Below are 13,984 nucleotides of genomic sequence, written 5' to 3'. Positions count from 1 at the left end.
TATTAAATTTTATCAATTTCAATGTATATCAGCCCATAAAACTTACAGGCATGTACTGAATGAATGAAAGAATGTTTTGACAGACTCATATATTGAGTTTGTTTTTTATTTGTTTGTGTCCTACAGATATACATACAAAGTAAACAATTCAATTCCTTCATTTCCTGAGTTCACTAATTATAAAGTATAACCCTATTACCCATGAATATAGAAGCACCCAAAAATTGGGGCCAGTGTTTTCTATTTCTATGTTAGATATTGAGAGGCGAAGGAACAAGAGTTACTTCAGCATAAAACGTGAGTGTGGGAAATCTCTCAATGTGACCATTCTCCGAGGAGCGTCTGTGTCCTAGATTTTGTGTGTCTCCTACTCCAGTGCTTAATTCCATGTATTAACAGTTGACCCAGCTCCATGCAGCAGATGCCTTTGAGGGATAAAAGAGAATCTTCCGTGTATAAGAGTTATGATGCCTATGTAGGGAGCAGGATGTTACATGGTTTGTGCCAGGAGCTGAATCATCTGTTTTCTGGGTTAAAAACAACAAACAAAGAAACAAGCAACTGTCTACACTCATAGCCTAAATGTTCCTAAAGAAGTGAGGAAGGCACCGGAAGCAACCGCCATAGCTGTCGGGAGAGCACATGGGATAGAAGAAGCAGAAAATAGATGCCCAGATAAACAAAGCAGCATGAAAATATGCCAAGGTCAAATATAAGACAAGCGATGAGGAGAATAAACAGGAGAGGTGAGAGGGAGAGAGCAGGTGCACTGTAAACCAGATTTTCAGAAAAGCCTTCCGCAGAAGTGATGCAGAATTGAGTTCTTAAGGCAGAACAGCAGCTGTAGCTGTAATATGGAAGGGAAGCCAGGGTAGAGCTGATAAGCAGAGAGTGGCAGGGTGCCTCCTCTGCCCTCCTTCTGTGGGTGATAAGAAATCCAAAGGAGAGGTGGGAACACAGTGACCGTGCATCCTCAGGTGTGAAAGCATCTTTCTGATCCTCAGCTGAAAGTGAACTAGATAGAGCAAAAGGGTAGGTGGTGCACTGAAGCAACAGAGGGATCCAGGCTTATTAGACCTCTTGGAAGCCATAGAGGAGGAGAAGTGATGAGCTAGATGTAAAGCTATAAGACTTTGGGGGTGGGGCTGAGCTGATGTCTCCAAATGGCAGAATGAAGTCACCATTAGCTTACAAAGGGAAGTCTGAAATGCCGGGTTAGGAGGACAGATAGCAGCTACTGAAGAAGGAGAGGCATTTCCTTAGTGGTGCAGCCACCGGTGAGATAAGCGTGCTTCAGTAGCAGACCCCTTATGCATAATCATCTGAGTAATCCTAATAAAACTTAGTGGATCGCACACAAAAGCATCCTGAAAGTGGAAAAAGGGACTATTTAGAAAGAGTAACGGGGTTCGTGAGAGTGAGAGGGGCAGCAAGGTAGTGGTGAAATGGGAGTGAATATGATCAGAATACATTGCATTCATGTTGAAAAAAACGCAACAGCCGAAATATGAAAAAGAGAAAAGTGTAATAATTAAAGACAGGACCTCTTAGCTCAATAAATGTTGATAAAAGAAGAGAGAAGCAAGTGTGGCAGTAGCTAGAAGGGACTAAAGCCTAAGGGCTTTGCATTTGTTGGTTCCAATAAGAGGCATCGTGTGTCAATGTGCATTTTCTGAAGGAGGACATCAGGCTAGAGAGTGATAAATTGCTGGAATAATACCCAGCTGGAATGAGTAGATTGGCTTGACAAAAACCATGGACAGCCTGTCACTAGTCCCAGGAAAACAAGCCGTTTGGGGACACACGTAGTTCCTCTTCAGCTGTGGCCATTTTCTCCACAAAGGCCACTTTGCAGAGAGTGAGGGTGCCAAGGTCCATAGAGGAGCTTTGTAGAGAGAAATATGAAGTGACCACTTAGAAAAAGGCAAGAAGAATGGAGTTGTTACACATTAGCTGGATGGGTGTCTTTAGGTTGGATGACAGATCATGGGTCGGCAATGAGGAGTTCTTCAAGGCCTACTCTTGGGCATATTTCATAGCGTCCAGCATCTTATAGCAACTGGTTGCCAGCAGGAAGTAAGAACAGCAGCAGCTGGTGCTCTCATGCAGGCCTTTGGGTGACAGTGGTGGCACTTCTTACTCCTCTCCGGTGGTGGCTTGAAGGAGACGTTATCCATAAGTCACCCAAATGCCTGCATTCGGATACACTGCCCCCAGATCTCTCTGAGGAAGTTCCATTGGGGGGACAATTTTGAAGCCTCAAAAACTACATGCCTTCCCAGTTAGCTCTCTCTACCTCCTGCTTGCAGTTCAGGAAGTCAGCTCTCAGCTACTGCTCCACCGTCTTGTACTCTAACCCTCTGACACCAAAAGCTCCCAATAAATTCTTATAAATTGCCTTGGTCACACTGTCTTCTCATAGCAACAGAAGAGTAACTGATGAAAATAGTAAGTGCCAGTTCCTCCATCAAGGCCAGTGGCCAATGGTACAGTATGTGAACCTTGGCTACAGACATTTTCTCTAAATACTTAGCAGTTCCCTGGAACCCTTTTAGAGAGCAGGACTTGCGGCTCCTCTTCTGTGGCTTCTTACTGCCCTTCAACCTCCTTTATGCATCTCCATGACTCTTGCTGTGGCTGCTCACTCAAACTCTCCAACTTCTTCATGTTACAGCTGCTGAGCTGCCATGTAGAAGACAAATACTCCAGGTCCTTCCTCATTCCTGTAATTGCTGCTGCTATTGGCCGACAGTCTTTTTTTTCTTTTTCTTTTTGGTTTTTTTCGAGACATGATTTCTCTGTGTAGACCTGACTGTCCTGGACTCGCTTTATAGACCAGGCTGACCTCGAACTCATAGAGACCCGCCTGCCTCTGCCTCTCGAGTGCTGGGATTAAATGTGTGCGCCACCGTGCCAGGTCTGGCCAACAGTCTTAAGACCTCTATTGCAGCTGTAAGTACATCTGGCCAGTCTGCTGCTTTTGCATCTTGACCTTTTAGCTGCCTGTCTGTCCTTGCTGATTTTTTTCCTGACCTTTTCTACTAGAAGTGGGGCCAGACCTAACCATTCAAGAGAATCTTTGTATTAGGACTCCTGTAACAATACCACAGGGGCCTCGTTAGAGGGTGTGTCTCAGCCAACTGCAGGGTAGGGTGGTGTGGAGCTGACCAAATCTGTATGCAGAGAATTGGTGTTCTCATAACCACAGCAGACACTCACGCCAGTGAGGATTTGTGTTTGCTCCAGTCATGACCTTGTCATTTCAGTGTCAGTAACAGCAGTCCCTCCACTAAACCATTAGGGGAAGTGTCCCCTTCTAACATAGAGAAATGGCTCAGGTTGCCCTTGAGTTTCCTAAGCATGGTGCTATCAAAAAGTCAGTAGAAAGTGTTTGAAACAGTCCTGACTGAACTTCGCATTTAGGAGAGTAGAACAGTTAAGGTCATTGTGTTTCTGTAAGGTCTTCATAGTCTGTTCAAAACATCTGTGCTGGCAGAAGGGTAGTCCAGATGCCAGTTGGAGCACTAACATTCTTCACAGACATGGAAAGAAGAGTTAGCAGCTTCCATAATATTAAGTGCTCAAATTTCCCTGTCGACCAGTGTCTTTGCTCATTTACAGGAAAATGAGAATCAAAGGGTTACTTACAATAGGAACTTTAATTATCATCAACACTGAGTGATTTTAACCAAGTCTATTAGGGCTGTAGTGATGGTTAACATCTGTCCACTGCCCCAGGGAGAGGCTGGGCCTTTCATCTGCTTCTGAATGGGGACTTGTGTTTTGGTCTGTGGTAGCACTAATGGTCCAGTTGAATTTCAATGTCATGTACTTATCATGGCTTCATTGGTATAGTACCTTTCAGCTGTGTGCAATTTTCAAATCCTCTTATAGAGTAAAATTGGGAATTTTCAAATGAGTATGATAAAATAAGAAAGGAGTAAATGATGGAGTGCTCCTGTATGTGTTGAGTACAAAATGGGTGTGTGAAGAGGAAATTAAGGCTGCTTGGGTTTGAAGGACCCTGAAAAGCTGGTAGTGTCCATGGGTTATAGGATCCATTTGGATTTTAGAAATTGTCTATCTCTGTACACTAATGGGATGAGAACATAAAATCATAGGAAATAGAGCAGAGAATATGGAATTTACCAACAGTGGTCACTGGATGTCAAAGGGAGACATTGTCACTATAAAAGGAAAAACCAGGTTGTTGGGAAGCAAAGAGGACCATGAAGTGAGAAAACAGTACTGGGGAAGCCATTCAGATATTATCATTTTAAATTTTCTGTAGAAGCAGTGTCAAAAACAGGTCAACAATAAGCTGGGATCTAGGATCCAAAAGCAAAGAAAGGGAGTGACCCCGAGGCTGGCATTTGACTGACTGTGAGAAGAGTGAAGCTGTGGTAATCCAAAGCTAGAGTGACTCAGGTGGAGGGGGGAGTTACAAGTGAACAGGGTCTTGTTGAGAGTTCTAAATCCCATATTATCTAGATCCCAAAGTACTGTCTATGAACAATAAAATGTTCCTGTGGACGAAGGCAGCAGAGAAAACAAGGACAAGAAACAGTGTGTTAAGGGAGAGTAGAGCAGCAGAGCATCCAAGGGTGCAGAGAACAAAGGGACGGGAGTATGCATGGGGGGCGTGTGTATCCTGCCCACCCGGAGCCTCCACAACAAAAGCAAAGCAGGGCAGGCAATGGGGATTTTACATAATATAGTTACATAACTCAAGGATGTAGGTGAACTCCACCAAGTGCATTCAAATCACTATTGGAACTGAACTTCTCATCAGTCATCATTGCCACAAGGAAAATTTCTTTCTCCCTTGGCGCCATGTCACCATGCCATCAGTTCCGCCATTCTCCTAGCCCGGCATCTGATAAACATCCAAGTCTGTACTCCTCTACCTTGTCCCTTCTTCACAGGGCCATCTTCATTAATGGGTTCTTCTTGCATCCAACAGACAAGAAAAGAAAAAAAGAAAAAGAAAAAGAAAAAGAAAAGAAAGCACCAATAGAAATAACTATCCCAAATGAAAATGTACAGTTGCAAATTCTCTTTAATGTAACTCCAGTATTCAGTCATGTCTGTTCTCCACTGTCTAGCTACTATGCCATCATGATGGGAGGCTATGAAATGGGGGATAATAATAGAATTAGTAATCCACCTCATCACCAAGAAATCAGTCATTAAACCCTTACAACACTCTAAAGGAAAGGACTTGCCCACTGTAATATGTTCATTTTTCTTTTCTCTGAAGTCATGGTCTGATAAAAGATGCATCAAACTTAGTTAAATACAATGTGCGATTCTTCAGTTTGGAAAGCAAATTGTTTAAGGATAATAATCACTGATGTGGGTCTTAGGGAGTACTTTATCAATGTCTAAACATCAAGCAGTGGAGATTAATTACGGAGTCTCTGAGTTCCTGAGTCAGCGGGAGTATGAAGTATTCTTCAACGTGACTTAAAAGTCTGGTGTGAGAAGTTGGAACAAATAGAGGATAATGATCTCCCAGGGTCACGTGTCCACGTCGAGGTGCTCAGGGTTACACTCTAGGACATCTAAAGAAAGGTTTTCTTCTCCTTATACTGCTTCCAAGTGTAGCTTGAAGTCTTCATATAGCTCTTCTTGGTATAAAACTGGCCTCTATTGGCCATTCAAGACTTCTTTCAAGAGAGATGCTTGAATGTACACAGTTAGATTAAAAACCTTAGCCTTCCTTATTTTCATTTCCCCTGGTTGCTTTTATAAAATGTCCCCACTACATGTAGTGCTTACAGGGTCTGGTTTTGTGCAAACTTTCTGTGGATGGGGCTCCACTGTTTAGGCAACAGTTTTCAATGATCTCAGTGTTAATAGGGCACGTTTGTTTCTATGCCAAAATATTTCTAGGCTTTTGGGTATTATTTGCCTTTCAGTTCATAAAGTATATGGACTGGAGTTCAGGAGTGGCACCATCCATAACTTTGCACTGTTGACTTTATTGCCAGAAAGAGCTTTTGTCATCTTTCAGCATATTTATGGATTAAATGCAAGTGGGTTCAAAGCACAGAACATTAGAAACAGATTCACAGGAGGTTCTTTTAACAGAAAGAGGAGGTATAATAGCATCTTTGGGAGAGAAGGGAGAACAAGTACCATCTCTGGGCAGCATTACATTTCAGTGTTTGAAGGGTTTCTCTCCTCATTGTGTGGTATAGAATTAAACACTCGGGAATAAGTGGAGAAAAGAAATTAAAATGTGTTATGCAGGCCGGGCGTGGTGGCACACGCCTTTAATCCCAGCACTCGGGAGGCAGAGGCAGGCGGATCGCTGTGAGTTCGAGGCCAGCCTGGACTACAAAGCGAGTGTAGGACAGCCAAGACTACACAGAGAAACCCTGTCTCGAAAAAAAGAAAAAAAAAAAAAAAGAAAAAGAAAAAAAATGTGTTATGCAGTAAAAATTTTATTACAATTATCTTAAACTACATTTTAACGTTATATAACATCAAGTTTATTAATATCAGTTATTAAAAATATAAGTACTTAAGAGAAATTCTTAAGGAATTCTATAAGGTAAAATTACTGCTAGCAAACATTTCCAACAACTTAACATTACATTTAACACAGTGTATGTCGGGGGGGGGGAGAGATAAGCACGTGTATGGTACACATTCCCTGATAAAAGCATTTTCATGCTGGGCTTTAAGAATACTAAGTTACAGCTGGGCATGATGGCTCGTGCCTTTAATCCCAGCACTCAAGGGGGCAGAGGCAGGTGGAGCTCTGCAAGTTCAAGTCCAGCCTGGTCTACAAAGCAAGTCTACGACAGCCAGGACTACACAGAGAAACCCTGTCTCAAAAAAATCAAACAAAGAATAAAACAACAATAAAAGACAAAGTTACAGGTATTTTGGAAGGACGGAGTAGAAAGTGGAGGGCTTTGGCTGTGAAGGAATGAGAGACACTAATGCAGAAAGAGAGGGAGAAAGGACACAGGAATGTCAGTAAGGATGTTTAAAATGGCATTAGAAAACACTATTTTGTAATATATTAAATATAATAAATATAGTAATATAGTAAATACTTATGTGCATGTAAATTACACAGACACACACACACACACACACACACACACACACACACACACACACACACACACACATACACACACATGGATGATAAGAATCCAAGTGCCAGACATAGGGAATTGTTGGTCCAGGAGACCCCACCCCAGACAATATATACTATTGCCTTTGGTTGCTTCCCAGAACTTGAAAGTAAACCTCTATTGCTGAAGACACCATACACTTTAGACAACAAGGCTTTGAGTAAACAACCTGTAATTGATCTGGAAGACTCGTTTTGGGGACTTTTATAATATCGGAAGGTGTTAGGCAACTGCCATGGGTGAAATATAATTTGGTAGTTTAGTAGCTTGAAGGGTCTGTGCAGAAGCAGCACTTCCCGCAGCCACTCAGGCTTGACTGTAGTGGATGGAAGGAAGAAAGAGACTTTTGAATGGACATGAAAGACCCTTAAAAAAAAAGAATGAAGAGTTCTCAAAATGCCTTTGAATCTTAAAAAGATACAGTGTGAGGAAAACAATAAGTCAAGAGGGAAAGGAAAGGGTGTAAGAGGCAGAACCGGCCACATTCTTCCCACCAGTCACCACCATCTCATCCTCACAGACAGCTGCTGCTGCTCTCTGAATCTGACACCAGGTAGTAAGGACTTCAGCTTCAAACTCGAGTGGAGCTTTTTAAATATTTTAAAATATGTTTGACAAAAAATATAATGTTTTATGGATATCATTGTCTTGATTTTCAGTTTTGAAATTTCTATTGTATGTTGGTTCCGAGACATACATCATTAAAAAAAAAAAGGCACTAAAATATATATGCCATTTTTCTTGTAGCATTTTCTTCATTAGTAAAATGTGACTTTGTTTTCTACTTTACCTTATATAATAGGGACATCTTTGTATTACCATAAGCTCTTTACAATCTTGATTTTTAACATCAACATGATAATTCATGAACTGGCTTTACCATAAATTGCTATTCTAGTAATTTGGTCCTTTTGTACACAAATGACATTTTCATTGTCTAATGAATCAAAAAATCAAGAAGCCCCATTGATTTTTAGATTTATTGGTGATAACATAAACCAATAAATTAAATATATTATTAAATCTCTTACACAGATAGTATAAATAAGAACTATATTGAGAAAAAGAAATTAGAACACATTTACTAGACTTTTAAAATCGATACTCATATTATTATCAATGCAGTTTATATGCAGCTCTATGAAAAATTAACACAAAATACGAATAGCTTTCTACTGTCAACAGTTTTTATTATAAGAAGCTCAGTGTTTTTATCAAATAAAAGCAACAGTCCTTACTAGAATTCTTAGGGCTTTTGTCAGAAGCACTAACAATGAAGCATACTTCCCGTAGTTTGCTATAGTACTGGTAATGTACACTCTAGCAATGAAATCTATATGTGTACTTATACCTATGTGTGTGCTTTTGGGAATCTCATCATGGAGAAGAGTCTCAGAATGTTCTATAAATATGGAATATTCAACCACTTAATGCTGAAAGATAGATGTTTGATCAATATCTTGTTAACTACCAGCATCACTTTGTAACACAGCGACTGCCATTTAACTTAGAAGGAAAAATTCTTTTATTTTATTTTTTATTATTTAATTAATTTATTCAGATTACAACTAAGTTGTTATCCCATCACTGTATCTTCCCGTTCTTCCCTTCCTCCTGCTTTCACCTGATTCCCCTCCTTTACACCTAGTGAAGGAAAATTTTTTAAGCCTAGAGTTCACTTTGTTATGTAGCTTTTAAATACAACCATAGCCACTGGTTTAAGCTGTATGAAAATGCCCATTTCGCAGAAGCCTGTGATGACATCGCGTTGTGTGTCCATCTGATCTTTGCAGGAGAGAGGAAGACAACAGTGTCCTGCACAAAAATCATGAGCAAGAATATCAGCATTGTGGACAACAAGAAATGCAAGTATTTAACTAAGCCGGAGCCGCAGATTCGGAAGTGCAATGAGCAGCCTTGTCAAACAAGGTAACGGTACCCCAGCGGTCACTACGCGGCTTGGCTTTAGAACTAACTCAGGGTATTATTAAAATCACGTTCCCCCCCCCCCACCCCGACCCAGAACATTACAAAGCAAATCATACCCAAGTGTGAACATTTGAGTAAGCAATATCTGGGACAGTAGGGTTAAAATTTGTGGGCAACTTCTTCAGGGTGTGAAGACCGTCCCCGTAAATAAGAGAGAGTGGTTGCATCTTAAATTTAAGAAGGAGCTATGAGTCACCTCTTCAGATTTAGGTCAACCTAGCTGTTTGCCTCAGAATTCTCTGAGATGTTGAGCATTGACAGGAGGAAGTAGAGCAGGGCAGACAGCCAGGTCCCTCACTCCTTCTCCAAAAACTCTCAGTTCACACTGCCCACTTCCTCATACCTGATGCCCAGATATCTAGGCTGGGCTGTGGTTTCCTCAGTGAATACCAGGCGAGAAGACACTGAAGGCACATGAACAGGGAGCAGCATAGCAGTGCTGGCAGCCACAGGTGTAGAAGAAAAAAAGAGCCCCGCCTTAGGACACAGACATAGAACCAGATACGAGTGTGCAGACCTGGATATAATTTTGCCATGTGGGTACTTGGCGTGGCTTCCATGATGGGGCCTGAAAATCTGCATGCTTTCTCATGAAAAAGGAATGGTGTATTTAGGTGAGACAGCCCGATGTCGCAAACCCTACCGTGATTGGAGATGGTCTGATAACAAGAGAATGAGAGTGAGCTGATTTTTCTGGCGTGACGAAAGATTGCTTTACTTTACCTGACACTCGGGATTGTCGAGACGCCTGCACGCATGAGGCAACACTCGGGATTGTCGAGATGCCTCCGTACATGAGACTGAATTGAAAGTTCTCAGAAAGTCAGAGGATTGACCCCTTTCCCCCTTCATAACGGCTTTTGCAAGTGGAATTAAGGAGAATTTGTGCACCCTAAGACTCAGAATGCACAGCTTTGTTGCCCTGTACAGTTAATCTTCCCCACTACTTCCTACCACAAAAGTGAGGCACGGGGCGGGATGGGGGCGAGGCGGGGGAGGCGGGGGGGGGGGCGGGGGGGAGGCGGGGGGCGGAGGAACGAAACTGCCAGTTAAGCTGATTTCACTTTTATACTTGGATCCCTGTGGAAGTCAGTGTTGCCTAGGTAAACGTTCACTTCTGGATCTCATCTTCTTCGGCTGCTGTATATGCTGAAGTCTCCCTGTTCCTATTGTGTTGCAGAACAAATTTACTAAGCGCTCCTGAGTGAGTTCATCCCACATTGTGAGAACTGAAAATGTTTAGGGAATCTTCTCTTCCTTTACAGCATTGAGGTTTCAAGCGTTATTTTGCTATGGAGTCGGTGTTCGTGTGTTACAGAAGTTCGAGTATTTATTTTCCCCTTCTCCACAGGCAGACCTAGGCTCCATAAGGGTATATGCTTCTGAAAGAATAGAGGGAGGATTTCGAAAAGAGTTTGCAGAGGAAAGCACATTAGTATGCATCCTATAGTGAATATAGGATCATCATCATCTTCTTTGTCATTATTATCATCATCAGTACTATTATTATTATTATTTAGTTTTTTCAAAACAGGGTTTCTCTGTGTAGATTTAGCTGTCCTGGAACTTGCTCTATACACCAGATTGGCATCGAACTAAAAAATCTGCCTGCCTCTGTGTCTCCTTGAGTGCTGGGATATGTCACTTTGCCCAGCTAATTTACTTGTATAAATTTTATAAATGCTAATTTATTTTACAGAATACTCTTAATATTAAAACACAATGCATTGTACATACTGCATACTGCTGGTTGAATGCACTAGCTTTTGCTGCTATGTCTGGGATCTTGAATGGGCTTACAGTTTTAGGACTAGAACATCCTACTCACTTCCTGACTTGCTCTATGAAGGAGTGAAGTATGTGCTACTCAGCATGTGTTTATCGATTAATGCAGTCAATCACCTTGGAGGAAGATGCCTTGAGGAAGATTTGTAAATGAATTGTTTTACAACGCAAACCCAAATTTGAGTGAGAAATTTTTGCAGTAGATTAGAAGTGGGTTTTGTTAGAGAATATTATCGTCCTTCCGATGGGAAAGAGAGGCAATGTCTTTAGACAGGAGGCAATGTCAGTGAGGAAAGTAGGGAGGGAATATAGGAAATTATTAAGGAAAATCACAGGAAATCTTTTTAAGACCCGCTCACAGAGTATATCTCTCTTTATCCTCCGCTACTCCTTTGTCTCCCCAGAAAACATTCTAGTTTCATTCACACTGTGTGTCCCAAGCATCTTAAGGGGGCGATGAGATGGCTTGGTGGATGAAGATGCTCACCACCAAGTCTGAGTATCTAAGTTCAATTCCCAGGTCCCCGCAGTGGAAAGAGAAACATCAACTTCCATGAGTTATCCTTTCACTTGCACATGTGTGATATGGGAAATGAGTATGTATGCCTTTGCATACACACACACACACACACACACACACACACAGTCACACTCATATATACAAAGTAGATAAGTAAAAGTGAAGAAGACAGAAAGCAAGTTAAGGGACAAAGCTTATTTGCTTCAGAATTTGAGGGTACTGTCCATCTTAATGGGGAGGCCAGAACAGCAGGAACCTGGTATAGTTGGTCACATTGTGTTCCTAGTATGAAGTCAGAGTGATGGGTACTGGTGCTCACCTCTCTGTCTCCTTTCTCTAAAGTCCAAGATCTCTGTTCCGGAAATGCAGCTGCCCACATTCAATGTGCTTTTGCCATCTCAGTTAACGTCTTCTCTATAATTTATCATAGGCATTCCCAGAGAGATCCTGTTACTCTGCTAACTAGTATAAACAATCACATACATCTACTACAGAAGCATCACTAAATAGTCTGTGTTGTCTTATTGCCAAATACAAAATAGACAGTAGAGAAAATACACATACAAGTAATCTTATATATATTGAGCAGGTTGTCTTGGTATGCTTAGACATATATGTGTATATACAAACATATATAACAATAGTTAATGAAATAAGAGGCTATGAATTTGAAAGACAGCAAAGAGCAGCGCATGGAAGAGTTTGGAATGGGACATGATGTAATTGTATTATATCAATAAAGGAAATGACTAAAATGAATAAATAAACACCTCTGTGATGTCATACAGATCATGTCATTCCAAGGTACATGAACTCTAAAACACAGAGAATGTGTTTATCCTGCTAGAAAGTTTATGTTCTATATCTCTTGAAAATTACTGAAGAGTAAATATCATTAACATCCGTCATTATATTGAGTATGTGAGAATCAGGTTTATTGCAAAACATTGAGGTTCCATGGCATCACATAGGACCTTTTCAGCTATATTTTTGGCTTCTAAAAGGCTGAGGGAAAGGAACTAAGAAGAATTTAAGTTGTAATTATTTCCAGAATATTTATAGGAATAAAGGGAAGAAACTAATCCAAATTTGGAAACTAGCCATCATCCACTTTAGTAAAAACGCACTAAGGGACTCCAATACAAGATAACAGAATGACACCTGCTCAATAAACCAACAAACAAGAGCCCTGGACAAGCTAGTCCTGGCTGCAAATGTTAGCATGATTTTTTTCTTCTTTTTTTCCCTCAGAAGTAGAAACACAAAAATTGCTAGAATTAAGCCATCTTTGCAGATGCAAACTGGACAATAAGAAAATACAATGTTTCAAAAATGTGGGTCATTTACAGAAAGGCTTGGGCTTGATTTATTTTGATATAATTGTGAAGTTTCCCTGTAAAACAGGAACCTATATTTCATTTCTAGAAATGTTAGTGAAAAACTAATAATGAAAAGTTAATTAAGCAAAAACAACTACTGGGATAAGATCTGTGTCACTGGACAATTTGTATATGTACAAATAGGAAAAGGAGTGCATTCTTTAGCGAGCCAGGAGAACCTCTAATCGGGCAATCCTGTGAGTTGCCATAGCCAGGTGGCAGAACTGTTGAAATGCCCCAGTCTGTGAGTGGGAAGGAAGAAGCATGCTAAGAGGAAGCTGGCTGGAGCCTGGTCAGGCTCCAGGCAGAGAAACCTGTATGAGGAAATGGCCTGAGGTGAAAGCTTAAACTATTCAGAAAGCAAGCTTAGTACATGGTTTGTTCTATGAACAAGTAGAAGATAAGATGCATGTATAGTTCAAAGATAAATTATTTTAAGTATGTGTCAATATATTATATATTACACTATCCCCCTTTCTGCTGGCCTCCTCTGTCTGTGCAGTTTTAGTTATGCATAGTCAATGCAACCCAAAATGTTAACTGGGATATTCTTATTTATTTGTTTGTGTTTGTTTGGAGGGAGGGAGGGAGGAAGGGAGGGAGGGCAGGGAGGGAAGGGTGCCAAGGAACTCTTTTGGATGTCTGAAGGAGACTAGCGAGGCTTGGATACTTTCTTCTGTCATGTGGGTCCCCATTGAGCCCCAATTGTTGCAGGCATTTTAACTGGCTGAGTCATTTCATCAGTCCTGGAATACCTATATAAAAGGATCTATATGTTTTAAATTTCATGCCTTTTGCATAGTGCAGTCAAATCTGACTCTGTTCACTCCATTGTGCCTAGGATGTGAACCATCCTTTGTGAATATATGAACCATCACATATTCATGCCATTAATAGTGTCCTTATAGTCACTGTGGAGCTGTCTCAGTTATCAGACCATCTGTCTGTTACTGTATTTATATTTTTGTGGCTCTATTCCCATCACTTCGCCTCAACTCACTTCATCATATAGGCACATAGCTCTTCCACATTGCAAGGATCCAGGTAAATACAGTAGAACAGGAAGGAAGCCTGCTTCTAACATAGGACCTGGTTCCATCCTGAAGTTAAATTTGGGTAGATGATCAAGCTAATGTCATTGTGCTATGTCTGAAATC

At 41.0% G+C, this 13,984-nt stretch overlaps 1 protein-coding gene across 1 annotated transcript in view; it reads left to right on the top strand.

Annotated features, from left to right (window-relative positions):
- The window catches only part of ADAMTS19 (ADAM metallopeptidase with thrombospondin type 1 motif 19), a 197,219-nt gene that overhangs the window by 153,556 nt on the left and 29,679 nt on the right, over nucleotides 1-13,984 (top strand). The window contains exon 19 of the mRNA XM_084780852.1: nucleotides 8,948-9,083. Within this exon, the coding sequence (XP_084636978.1) occupies nucleotides 8,948-9,083 (136 nt within the window). The remainder of the gene's footprint in view (nucleotides 1-8,947; nucleotides 9,084-13,984) is intronic.

The sequence above is a fragment of the Acomys minous genome, assembly GCF_964271855.1.
Source record: "Acomys minous genome assembly, chromosome: 4".
Taxonomy (NCBI): domain Eukaryota; kingdom Metazoa; phylum Chordata; class Mammalia; order Rodentia; family Muridae; genus Acomys; species Acomys minous.
The sequence above is the reverse complement of the archived record's forward strand: the minus strand, read 5'-3'. Positions and strand labels throughout refer to the sequence as shown.